Source organism: Vicugna pacos, chromosome X (assembly GCF_048564905.1).
Source record: "Vicugna pacos chromosome X, VicPac4, whole genome shotgun sequence".
NCBI lineage: Eukaryota > Metazoa > Chordata > Mammalia > Artiodactyla > Camelidae > Vicugna > Vicugna pacos.
Genome location: NC_133023.1, coordinates 10,612,865 through 10,624,948, shown reverse-complemented (window position 1 = coordinate 10,624,948; position 12,084 = coordinate 10,612,865). Strand labels below are relative to the sequence as shown.

The 12,084-nt window shown below is 41.3% G+C and overlaps 1 protein-coding gene across 6 annotated transcripts in view; it reads right to left on the bottom strand.

The window, feature by feature from the left end:
- MOSPD2 (motile sperm domain containing 2) overlaps positions 1-11,042 on the bottom strand; it is a 44,415-nt gene extending 33,373 nt beyond the window's left edge. For all 6 annotated transcript variants that reach the window (XM_072956607.1, XM_072956608.1, XM_072956610.1 and 3 more), the window contains exons 1-2: positions 10,915-11,042; positions 10,687-10,756 (exon numbers count right to left, since the gene is read on the bottom strand). In XM_072956607.1, the coding sequence (XP_072812708.1) occupies positions 10,687-10,756; positions 10,915-10,923 (79 nt within the window). In that variant the 5' untranslated portion in view covers positions 10,924-11,042. The remainder of the gene's footprint in view (positions 1-10,686; positions 10,757-10,914) is intronic.
- Positions 11,043-12,084: the final 1,042 nt, after the last annotated feature.

Sequence of the window (12,084 nt, the reverse complement as noted above, 5' to 3'; positions counted from 1 at the left end):
GGGCCCACTGACGTCCTTCAAAGTGCAATGACCCCCGTTCCTGGGCTCTCAGAGGTCTGACATTCTTCGCGGAGCGTATTTCTCCTAACAAACTAATAGCCTCAGGTAATGCCCACCTTATCAGAGTCATAGACCCCACCGCCCTTCACAGACCCTAAACCTCTTTCCTCACCTACAACCAACCACAGACTTGCTCACAAGCCCATCAGGCACCTTGTGACCCGACCTTATAAAAGACCCCGACGTCCAGCCCTTGGGGCTCACGCAGGCACCCCACGTCTGTGTGGCCTGCTGTTGTCTATGACACCGCCCCCTAATAAACTCCTTTCTATTCTTATACTTAATCTCTGATAAATTCTTTTACCAACCCACGTCACCATGCCACCGACTGGCCGCCCACTGTAACACACAACACATCTGTCTTCTATCAATTTAATTATTAGACCAGTCAAAGGACCTAGAAGGGTAGAAGGAAAATGTTTTCACCTCCACAGGACCCTCAAGTGTAAGGTAGTTTTTGAAAACCAGTCCTTTGGGAAGTCCAGATGTTACAGGAAGAAGCTAAAGGCGTACACGCAAAAGGTATCTGAAGATACCAAAACACACAGGTGTGCGCGCACCCTCCCCTCCCCCGCCCCCCAAGGACACATCACTTTCAAAGACTTTACCTCTTGATGATTAAAGCGCACAGATGAGGAAGAGATCAGCCTTATACACAGATATATATGCATCTACTCTCATAACACCTTGTCCTTAGTACTTTCCTCTTGCTGAGGGCCAGCGAAAACCCCATCACAAACCAACAATAATCTCAAGTGGTGACTTTTAGCCTCCTCCTTGCATTTGTTCAAAATAGCTCAAAGCTCATTTCTGGCTGTTCCTTTGTTAAGAAACCGTAATGAACTGTCAACACACCTATAGTTCATTGTCTCTGCTGTTTATTTCTTCTTATATGAATTTTGTTCTGTAAATTAGTCTTATATTTATACAGTGTTTCACCACCAAACTGTAAAGTTCATAATTTTGCAGAGAAAGAACTAGATAAGTGGCAATGGTGAGTCACCTCTGGATCAGACAGGACTAAGTGTTCCAGGGTAAAGATGACTCCTCTCAGTTCTTCATCTCTGTCTCTCATGTACGCAGATTCTCAGATCCTATCCATGAGTAGACACTCTGGGGGCAGGGTGGGGGGAGCCCAGTGATGCCTGTTTTAACAAGCCCTCCTGGTGTTCTGATAGTTTTGAGAATTGCAGCTACAGGCCAATAGCTTCATCCCATCACAGAAGATCACCTGCCTCTCAGTCTCTCACCAGCTTCAGGAAAGTGGAGATTCTGGGTAGATTGTGGCATAATGTTCAAAAGCAGCAAATATACAACTGTCAAACATTATGGTAGTTCAAAACCCCTTAGGATCTCTTATTTCTCTAGGACTCTGAGCATTAGTCCACTTAACGTCCTTATGGGGCCTTGGAAGAGCATTTGTACTGGAGGGACCATGTGAATGTCAACAGTGGGAGTGATCAGACCGAAATAACAAAAAAGTCCCTTATTATTCTCCTGCTGGTTGGCCACAGAGCTGAGAATCTGCACTTGTAGCAAGTTCCTGCAGGAAGCTGCTGCTGCTGTCCAGACACCGCACTGTGGTAACTACTGGTCTTTTACAGGGGTGGGCAAAATTGCTCCATAAAGGGCCAGGTGTAAACAGCTAAATATCTTAGATTTTGAAGGCCACGTATGGCCTCCATTGCTGATTCTTCTTTGTTTTTTTTTTTAGCAACCCTTTAAAAATACAAAAACTATTCTTAGCTTAAGAGTTATTAAAAAATATCAACAACAGGACTTTGCTGAGCTCTGGCATGCTGCAGAGAGGGGAGGTGCTTCCTGCTTCAGCTGCTGTCCTTCAGGGGCTGGACTCATACGCTGGATACTTAAAGAGATTTTCTACTTTAGATGGTTTCTCTCTCCACTGATCTATTCAGGTCTTCTTTCAATGTTCTTTAATATCATTTTAAAATTTTCTCTATAAAGGAAAAAAAGTTATATGTTTCTTCTATTAGATTATTAGGCAGTTTAGAGATTTTTTTATGGCTATCACAAGCCAATAATGGCAAGCCTGGCAAACCTTATAGCTCTTATTTTCCTTGCCATATTGATAACTAAGTTATTTTATAGCCTGTAGAATTATAGAAATAACAGTGGAGATCACTGTCTTTTTCCTGATTTTCTGGGAATTATTTTGAAGTTTCACAATTAAACATGACATTTCCTGTAGGTTTTTAAAAGGAACATTTGAGAGTTAAAGTTTACCTTGTTTGCTGGAAGTTTTGTTTGCTTTTCATAAAGTTGAATTATAGCCAGTGTGGTTTGTCTTTATTAAAATAAACATTTCCCTCGTTTAATTTTGCTAGTGCATATATGTTTGTATTTGCTTAAACAAATAAGAAAAAAGAAACAGAAAGCAAATATGGCTAAAGAGGGAAGAGAAGAGAGTGAAGAGGCACAAGAGACAAGACACTTCTCAATCTTTACTGTTTTATATATGTTTATATACTGTTATGATCGTTGAACTGTACCCATTCAAAAATTTCACTGAGAAGCGTTCTGTTAACGTGGTAAATTCCTCTTCTACATTTTCTGACTACGAGTTATCTTTCCATGCTTGGGACTCACAAAAGTGCTTGGGCCTTAAGTGTACGTGTGTGCCTTTGTGATGGTAGAGAGAGTGGGAGACATCTATCACTACCAGTTCAATTTCCTTAACAGTCATTGATCCATTTAGGTTTTATACTTCTCATTGAGACAATATTGGATGATTTTCCTTTTCTCCAGAAAGTTTTCCATTTCATCTAAGTTTTCTAAATTTTCTGTGATAAAGCTGATTATTGTATTTTTTTATGATTTTTAAAATCTCTCCCACATCAATAATTCTACCTGCTTTCTGTTCCTAGTGTATGTCTTTGCCTTCTCCCTTTCTTCTTAATTAGTCATTCTAGGTTTGTCTGTTTCACAAGTCCTTTCAAAAAGCCAGCTTAGGTTTATTGCATCTACTATCTTTTCCCCATAAATCATGAATACCTGCTCTTATTTCCTTCTACTTTCTATGTATTTACTCATGTTCATTTTGTAGCCCCTTGAATTGACTCTTTAGCTGATTTTTATTTGGGCCTCGCTTTTTAACAAATGAATATAAAACCACAGATATTCTCTTGCTTAGCTTTAAGTAATTTTTAATTTCCATTGTGAAATCCTCTTTAACCTAAGGATTATTAAGCAGAAGGAAAAATTACACACACCCACTGCCGGGAAGTTGTTAACTCATGGATTATTTAGAGGTGTTGTTTTACTTTCCTAACAGTTGATTTGTTTTTGAGTACCTTTTTATTGTGACTTCTCATGTAGTTGCTTAAAATGGGGTGAGAACGTGGTCTGTACGATTTAGTTGCTTTGGAATTTCCGAGACTTCCTTTATTATTTAATATGTGGTGAATGTCTGCAAAAGTTCCAAAAGCACAAATATATATTCTATCCATGTAAAGTTATGATATCACATTATATTCTCTATATCAGAAGCTTGATATTTTTAGATATGTGATAAGGACAAAACCCGATAAACTCTTAAGATCTTTTCCTCCTATTCTGATCGTGACAGCTTTAAAAGGATGACCTTGAGAATGCTGGAGCAGAATTTAAGAAAATCCAAGTGTTTATCTATCTGTCAGTCTTCTAAAGGCTTCCTCTCTTGGGGGTAGTACTCACTAGTTATGAGGACTAATTTATGACCACCCACCACATGTTAGCTCCAAAGAGAGCTAGGTATTGCAGACGCAAAGAAGAATAAAACCTGAGCTTTATTTTGGTCCCTTAGGTGGTTCACAATCTAGAGAGTTTATGTAAAATATCCAGGAGTGAAGTGACACTTTGAATGCCATTTTCTTTCCACCCTTCCTTTGCAGAGAGGGCAGTTGATAAGAACCATCCCTATTTTAAGTACCCTTTACCTACAGGTTCCTTTGGCTCACTGCTTATCTTCCTGCCTTTGAAATTCTCCTCTCTGAGATCATCCATGATACTAACATGCCCTGGTTCTCTGACTTCTCTAACCACTTTGTCTCCCTTAGCCTAATAAAATGAAGGCATTCCTCAAGGTTAATTGCTTAATTAAAAAAAAACATATTCTCAAAATTAAGAGGACCCCACCAAGGGAAAATCTAAAGGTTATACTTAAGATGAAACAATAATGATCCTAGATACAAGATCTGAAACTCAGTAAGGAAAGATAAATAAAGATGCTAGTAAATACATGGTATGTAAACAAACACTAAGATATAAAACAACAATGATAAATTGGAGGGGTGAATATGGGGTGAATATGTCAGTATTGCTGCACAAAAATGCTATCTTTCAGGGATCAGAAAAGAGGAAACACTCCCCACCTATTTTATGAAGCCTGTATAATTTTGATGTCAAAGTCAAACAAGAAGAGTATAAGAAAGGAAAATTATAGGCCGATTTGTGAATATAGATGCAAAAATTCTAAACAGAATACTAGCTGACTGCAGCAACATACATAAGAGCATAATAGCAAAATCTAGAAAGAACCCCAAATCCACCAATTAGTGTTTTCATTCCATGAACTACAACACAGCTATAAAAAGGAATCTTAAAAACCTGATGAACATAATCTACTATAATAACAGATTAAAAGAAACACCAAGCGAACATAACAGATACAATATGTTCAACAAATGAAGAAAATGCATTTAGTAAAATTCAATCCTCAATTGTGATGGGAACAAAACAACAAACAAAACAAAAACCAAAACTACCAAATCAGGAATAGAAGGAAATGTCTTCATTGTGATAAAGGATATCTACAGAGATCGTGTTTGGGGCTGTCTTTCTAAGATCAGGAATAAGACAAGTAGGCTTTTGTTACTGCTTCAATTTAACAGTGTTCTAAAGGTTCCAGCTAGTGTAAAGTAAAAGCATTTCAAATTGTAAACATCGGCATGTTAGAAAATTATCATTATTTCAAGGTGATGTCTACATAGAAATCCCAAACTAATCTAGAGACAAATTATCACAATTAAGAACAGTTAGTAAGGTTTCTGAGTCCAATATTAATGCAAAAAAGTCAAATGTCCTTTCTATTAACAACAATCATTTAGAAAATAAATTCTGAAGAGATACTGTTTAAACCACCACAAAAAGAAAACCTATCAAGTGTCTGGAAATAAATTTAACAAAAGTGGGTTAACTTTATGGAGAAGATTACAAATCTTTCCATAAGGAGGAGCTCAGCAGATAGGTATACCAGGTTCTTAGATAGCAAGACTTAACCATGATAATGTCAAGTATCCCAAAACTGATCTTCTGATTTAATACTTTTCCACTCAAAATCCCTACGAGGCTTTTTTTTTTTTTTGCAAAAACATGATAAACTGGTTCTGTAATTTATATGGAGGAACAAAGGGCCAAGAAGAGCCTGAGGAAGTGATCTGCATAAGTGGAAACCAGATGACCCATAATGATATGAAGAAATGCTCAATCTCACTGGTACTCAAATGCAAATTAAAACCTCAATGAGATATCACATCACCCCCATCAGATGGGCAAAAATTAAAAAAAAAAAACAATGCCCGACTTTAGGGTGTAGAAAAACAAAGACACTCAGAAACAGGTTAAAATAAAAATGGGTGCAATCACTTCGGGAGCTAGTTCGGCATCACCTAGTACAGCGGAGTAGGTGCCTATTCTATGACCCACCCATTTCACTGGTGGCTGCAAACCAGAGTAGTTCTCCAATTCCTTGGTCTTGGGACCCCTTTTACATTCTTAAAAATAACTGAGGACTCTAATGAGTTTATATGAGTTATATTTACCAGTAGTTAGTTATTAGGTATTAAAACCGAGAAAATTTTTAAACATAAGGACACACAAGCACACATTCCATCAGCTGTCAGACCAATGATGACATCATCACATGCCACGTAACCTCTGGAAAACATTATTGTATGCTTGTGAGAGAATGACAGTGAAAAAGGAAAAGAGTTACTATGAACAGTTTTGACCTTTCAAGATTCTTGAAATGCTCTCAAGGAACTATATAGTTCCTAGACCAACTTGGAGAACCACTGCCCTAGAGAAAGTCTAGGCACCAGACATGTAGAAGAATGTTTATAGAAGCACTGTACCTAATCGCAAAATCTAGAAGGGACCCCAAATCCACCAACTGGTATTTTCATTCCCTGAACTACAACACAGCTATAAAATGGAATCGATTATGGTTATATTTGACAACATCAACGACTCTTGAGTAAGAGAAGCAAGGCATGGAAAAATCTATTCAGCTTTTATTTCAAGTTCAAAAACAGTAAATTTAATAAAGCACTTGTGAGGAAGCTGTCATAGGTGATGAAGCTCATGAAAAGCAAGAATGAGTAACAGCAACTGCAGGACAAGCGGCTGCCCGTGAATGGCAGGGATACCCAGAAAGTCCTATTTCTTTGTCTGAGTGGTGAGTACATGGCTGTTTATTTTATTCATGTTTTATACATTTGGTACATAAAATATATTTCAAAATCAAGAAAAGAAGCCAAGACAAAACAAAAATTAAATGATTAGAAACAGTTATTGGATGAGAGAAAATTATTTAACTTAATGGCAATGGAAGAAACCACAAAGGAGTGAAATTCAAAAAATGAAAAATACCCAAGTGATATAAACAAAAAAAGCCCAAACCAATTTTAAAAGCCATACTAATGAAAAAAAATTAACTACAAATGGAAGTAAACATATGAAAAGAAGCTGACTCTCACTAGCAATCAAATGTAAACTAATACAAAGAAGCACGAGCCAAGAACTGAATATTAAGTGGTAATGGAAAACGTTGTTTACTTCATAATATGGGGAGATAAGATCATGTCAATAAAAATGCAACACATAAAACTACATACAGAACGGTCTTTAACTACTTTTTTTAATGTACAGAAAAAAAGCATCCACTGTTAGAAGAGCTACCTCTGGATGATATGCTTCCGGGGGATTCTCTGGCCTTTTTTTGGTATCGCCCACATTTATTTAAATGAATTCATATACTTGTAGAGTCAGGAAACAAACCTAAAATAACGAAACCCACAAACCTTTCAGTTGCTCTTCAAACTCACTAAACAAAGCACAGTCGCACCTCTTTGGTGTCCAAGGCTCAGGACACTATGTTGCCACTGTTTGTAGCCCGGTGTGCCTACCCTCCTTAGGGCTCATCAGTGGACTTCCCATGGCTTCCTGAACACGCCCTGTACCTTATCACTTCAGCGCCTCAGGCAGGACTGTTTCATCTGCCTGGATCACATTCTCTCCCTGGCCGAGTTCTACCATATCCCCAAGTTCTTGAGAAACACCACATTTTCTCTGAAGTTTTTTCTAACTCCGTGCTAACCCAGTCATCCCAATGAGATGTGACTTTTCCTCGTCTTTGACTCCTACAGAAGTGATTTTAGCACTTTTATTCCTCTTGACACAACTTGCCTTTACTTTAGTAGTTAGCTCTGTTTTTAAGTATGTTAGAACAGTCTTCATTTATTTCACGGAGGTACTGGGGATTGAACCCAGGACCCCGTGCATGCTAAGCATGTGCTCTACCAGTGCGCTGTAATTCCCGCCCCCAGGAGTTGGCTCTGTTTCAAGGCCTCTACTAGATTGTAGTAGTTCAGGAAGGGGCTCTATCCTTCTTCTGCTCTTTCTCTAATATTGACACACTGCTTCCCAGAATTAAGCACATAGTAAGTATGTGAGGAACTGAATAAATTATTGTCACAAGGGATTAGTCTCTTGCTTTGGCCACAAGAAAGAGGAAGAGAGAAAGGGAAATGTTTCTCATCTGAGACTCAGCATGAAATTTCTCACAGAAACAATGCTAGAAAAAAAAGACCATTAGTAGTGCGTGCAACAATTATGGACTTAGATTTTCTTCTTTTTGCAGCTACAAATCTATCTGTAATTGGTTACTTAACTTCTGTGGAAACAAAAACATGCTTGGAATTCCCAAGAACCTACTTCCGAAAGAGATTTTGGAGTACAGCCAGTGTGTGAAGTGATACACTTGCAGATAATACATGTGTTCCCTTAGGAAAAACCACCTTTCCTTAGGCCTACCCTAAGCCTCTTCTGAAACAAAATATCGTTAATGACAATAGAAAGGATGAAATGAAAGACAGAGGAAGAAGGAAAGTGGATGTTCCTTTCCCATGCAAGTCTTTACATTAATTAAATTCCTATTTGCCATGGCTATGCTGATAACGCACCTACATACATTCACACACATCCAGGGGTGACAGAGCCCTCCCTATACTTAATGCCAGACAGTGCTTTACTTGGAAATAGCACTGCTCTTTATGAGACATATTGTTAGGGCTGCTCTTTGCCAGATTTGGGTGGGGGAGGGGTGATGGTTAGGACAGCTCTTAATACAGCCTGGGACTCATCTCCATATGTGTGTATTTAAGCATTGCTATTTTCAGTCAAGGACTATGCAGTGAGAACTGTGCTAGGTACAGAGGTGAGTCAGACCCTGCCCTCAGTGCTCACAGGTTGCCCCAGACTCATGTGCTCTACTGGAGGAAATGAACACTAAGTCAACAAATGAAGGACATAATTACAGGTTATGGTAAGAGCTGTAAAGGAGGCGAGATGGGGAGGCTGTCTAATAATGGGCAAAGGCCTCTCAGATACATTTAAAGCAAGATGGAAAAGGAAAGAAGACCCTAGCCACGCTCACTGCCTGTAAAGAGCCTTCCAGGCAGAGAGAAGGGGAAAGATCCTGAGATGGAAAGAGCCTCAGTCCGTCTGAAGAGCATAAAAGCAGCAGTGGGGCTGGTCATATTTTTCAAACTGTGGGTCAGTGGGTCACGTCTGGAGGTTGTGATGTCACTTTTGTGGGTCACTGTATCAGGGAGTCACAGGCTTTTAGCCTGAGCACTCTTTAATGAACTTGTGCTTCAGTTCTGTGTGTACTAGATTATGTAGAATATGTTTCTTACTGTGGGCAGTGGTGAAATCTGTACTAAGCAAGAAGAGCAGGACCAGATGAGGATGAGGGGTGGGGGCACAAGCTAGGACAGACATGGCCTTGCACTGTAGGCCACCATAAAGAACTGGCATTTTGATTCTAAACACTGTAAAGGTACTGAAGGGTTTCAAGTTGGGGAGTGACACGATCTAATTAGACACACTGGTGTTGCCAAAAGATCCCCACAGTGAAATTCAGAAGACCTGACCACCAGCCCAGGTCTAGCCACTAACACCATGGAGTTTGAGCAAATCATTTAATCTCTCTAGATGTTACTTTCTTCATTGTAAAAACAAGAAGGTTGGACCAAGATGACTTTTAAGATCTTATCTGTTGCTGAACTTCTATGACTATATTCTACCTCTTCTGTTGGGCATAAGTAAATGACTATTGGGGAGCACTAGCTCGTTAGGTCAAGTTCCGGGTTATTTCTTAAAATGTTATTAACCATGTAGCTATGAGTGACATTTCTATGGAAAGTAATGTTACAATTCTTTCTGTACTGGAACCGGCTACATTATTAGAAATGAGATCTCTGGGCTAAAAGTGAATCAAGTGCTTTTGCAACTCTCTGGTACAAAGTATGAGATGTGAAGAAAATTGACAGGGAGGGATGAAAAGATTTACTGACCAGGTTATTTGGAACAGATTCCTTTATTTGTTCTAGGTCATCAACTGACATATAATCTTGGGCAGTCTAAAGGTGCCGGGAACCTCTGCTGAGCACTAAAGTCAAGATGTGGAAGCTGAATTCTTTACAGTCACCACAATGACTACTGAGGCAAAATATCCATTGAGAGCCTACTAGACGCTAACCCCATGCTACACAGTTTGATATATACTTTTTCATTTACTCCTCTTAACCTAATTCTTTGAATTTCACAGACATGGAACCAGGGGCTCAGAAAAGACAAGCAAGATATTAAGTGGCAGGGTCAGGGTTTGACTATTTAGTCCCTATTTATAATAAATTATCCTGCATGCTTTTTTGAAATTACTGCACAAGAATTCAATCATCAGTTAAATATTGGACAACTCAAGTATCTGTGACACCTGGGAACAGAATGGTCACTCAACAAAACAATTCTGTACTCACAGTACTTTGCAAAGTACCATGTGGGATGAAAAGATAAGAACTTGTTCCAGCACAGGAGGGCCTACTTCGTGGGTAGCAGGCTGGGTTCTCTGAAGTGGAATTAGGCAAAACAGCCAAGGAATTTGGATCCCCTATTAAGTAGACGTGAAAAGTATTAAGGCAGTTTCCAGGTTCATGTTCTTGATTGTTGCTGGTGAAAGGTCAGTAGGAGAGCTGTGGACTGGACACTGTCACCCGTGCCAAGGGCCTAACAAGTGTCCCTACAAGTTCTATAAACTCGAGATGTGAGAAACACCAATTTCCAACTTACATTAACCCTTAGAAAATGGACGCATTACTTGTCCAAGTGGAGCAGTGTGCGTGCCACATTATAGAGCGGAAAACCTTGGAAACGTAGAGGGTACGGTCCCCGTGAGAATCTAAATGGTCCTTAATTCCTTTCACAGAGACACCGGCAAACACCCCAGCAAAGTTGGGGACGCTCATTGCACACCTGCCTCAACACCGAGAATGCGGTACCCACCTGTCACATACTCAGCTTCGAACCTCCGTCGCGTGTCAGAGATGAGCTTGGCTTTATTCTGGGCTTGATACTAGAAGGAAGACACGAAGGGACGCTTAGACACCACGCGCACCACCCCACTTCCCCTCAGCCCAGCCCACCTGCACCTGAGTGCGCGGCCCCCAGGCCTTAGAGGCAGCTTCGGGGTCCGGGCTGGGGGGCCCGGCAGCGGTGCGGTCGGCTCCTCACCTCTGCCATGGTCGCTGTCGTGGACGTGATTGCGCTTGCAGTCGCCACTTCCACAGCTGCGGACCGAGTATCTCACCACCAGCCAAGCCGGCCCGGAGGTAAAGAGGGAAGGGCGGGACGTAGAGGTGGTCGCGTGACAACGGAAGGCGGGCGGAAGCGTCGCCGCGCCGACCAATCCGATGCGGCCGCCTGGTTCCGGAGGCAGGACCAGGCCCTCGGCCTAGCTTCCCAGTCGCTTCCCGTTCGGGCCCCGCCCCCTGACGTCCCCTGCACTGCGGGTCCGCCCCCGCCAGCCGGGGGATCGCGGGCGCTTCCCTCGCGGAGCTCCGCCCGTGCGAGCTCCGCCTGCCATTCGCTTTCACAACAATCCCCGGAGGCCACGCCTCTTCAGCCTTCCTTGGCATCCGTCTTCTGGCCAGCTGGGCAGGCTCCGCCTCCTCTGCGCTGGACGCAGCCTCCGGCCTGGGCCTCCCAAGATGCAGCGCGGGAGCGGGAGGTTTGGAGTCGTCGGACGCTTCGCTTGTTTGTGGCGTCGGGGACGTGGCGGCTGTGGTACTCGGGAACCCCACGCGCAGAGGTAGGGCCGGTGGCGGCTTGTTTCCTCAGGTGACTTTCGCCGAGGAGGTGGCGGGGCTGGGTTGGCTCCCCTGGTCCCTTCATTGCGGAAGAGCGGGAAGGAAATGGGCGTCCTGGGGCCTGTGCCCATCATTCTGTGGAATAACTAGATTTCGTGCTATGTTCTGGGAATTTTTCGCTTGAACCTTTCTTTACCTCTGCAGCATCTTTCCCACTTGGAGTGTGAAATACTTAGCAATGAGTAGATATTTGAAATCTTTAAAAGTTATATGAAGTTAAAAAGATGTGAAGCGTCTTTCAGTTTATTAATTAAGATAGTTCACAGCTGGGGCGAATTTGCCTCCCAGGAGGCATTTGGCACTGCTTGGAGATATTTTTGGCTGTCACAACTGAAAAACTACAAAGTTGTAAGAAGAAAAGAACAGTTCTCATATTCCCACGGTCCCTAGTCAACCACGATGGACGCTAGCATTTTTTTGTTTCAAACTTTTAAAATATATGTTTACTTTTTTTTAATGAAGAGAAATACACACATTGTGTAAAAAGTATTTGAATACATCTTCGAAGTAATAACATTTCAGATATAGCTAAAGT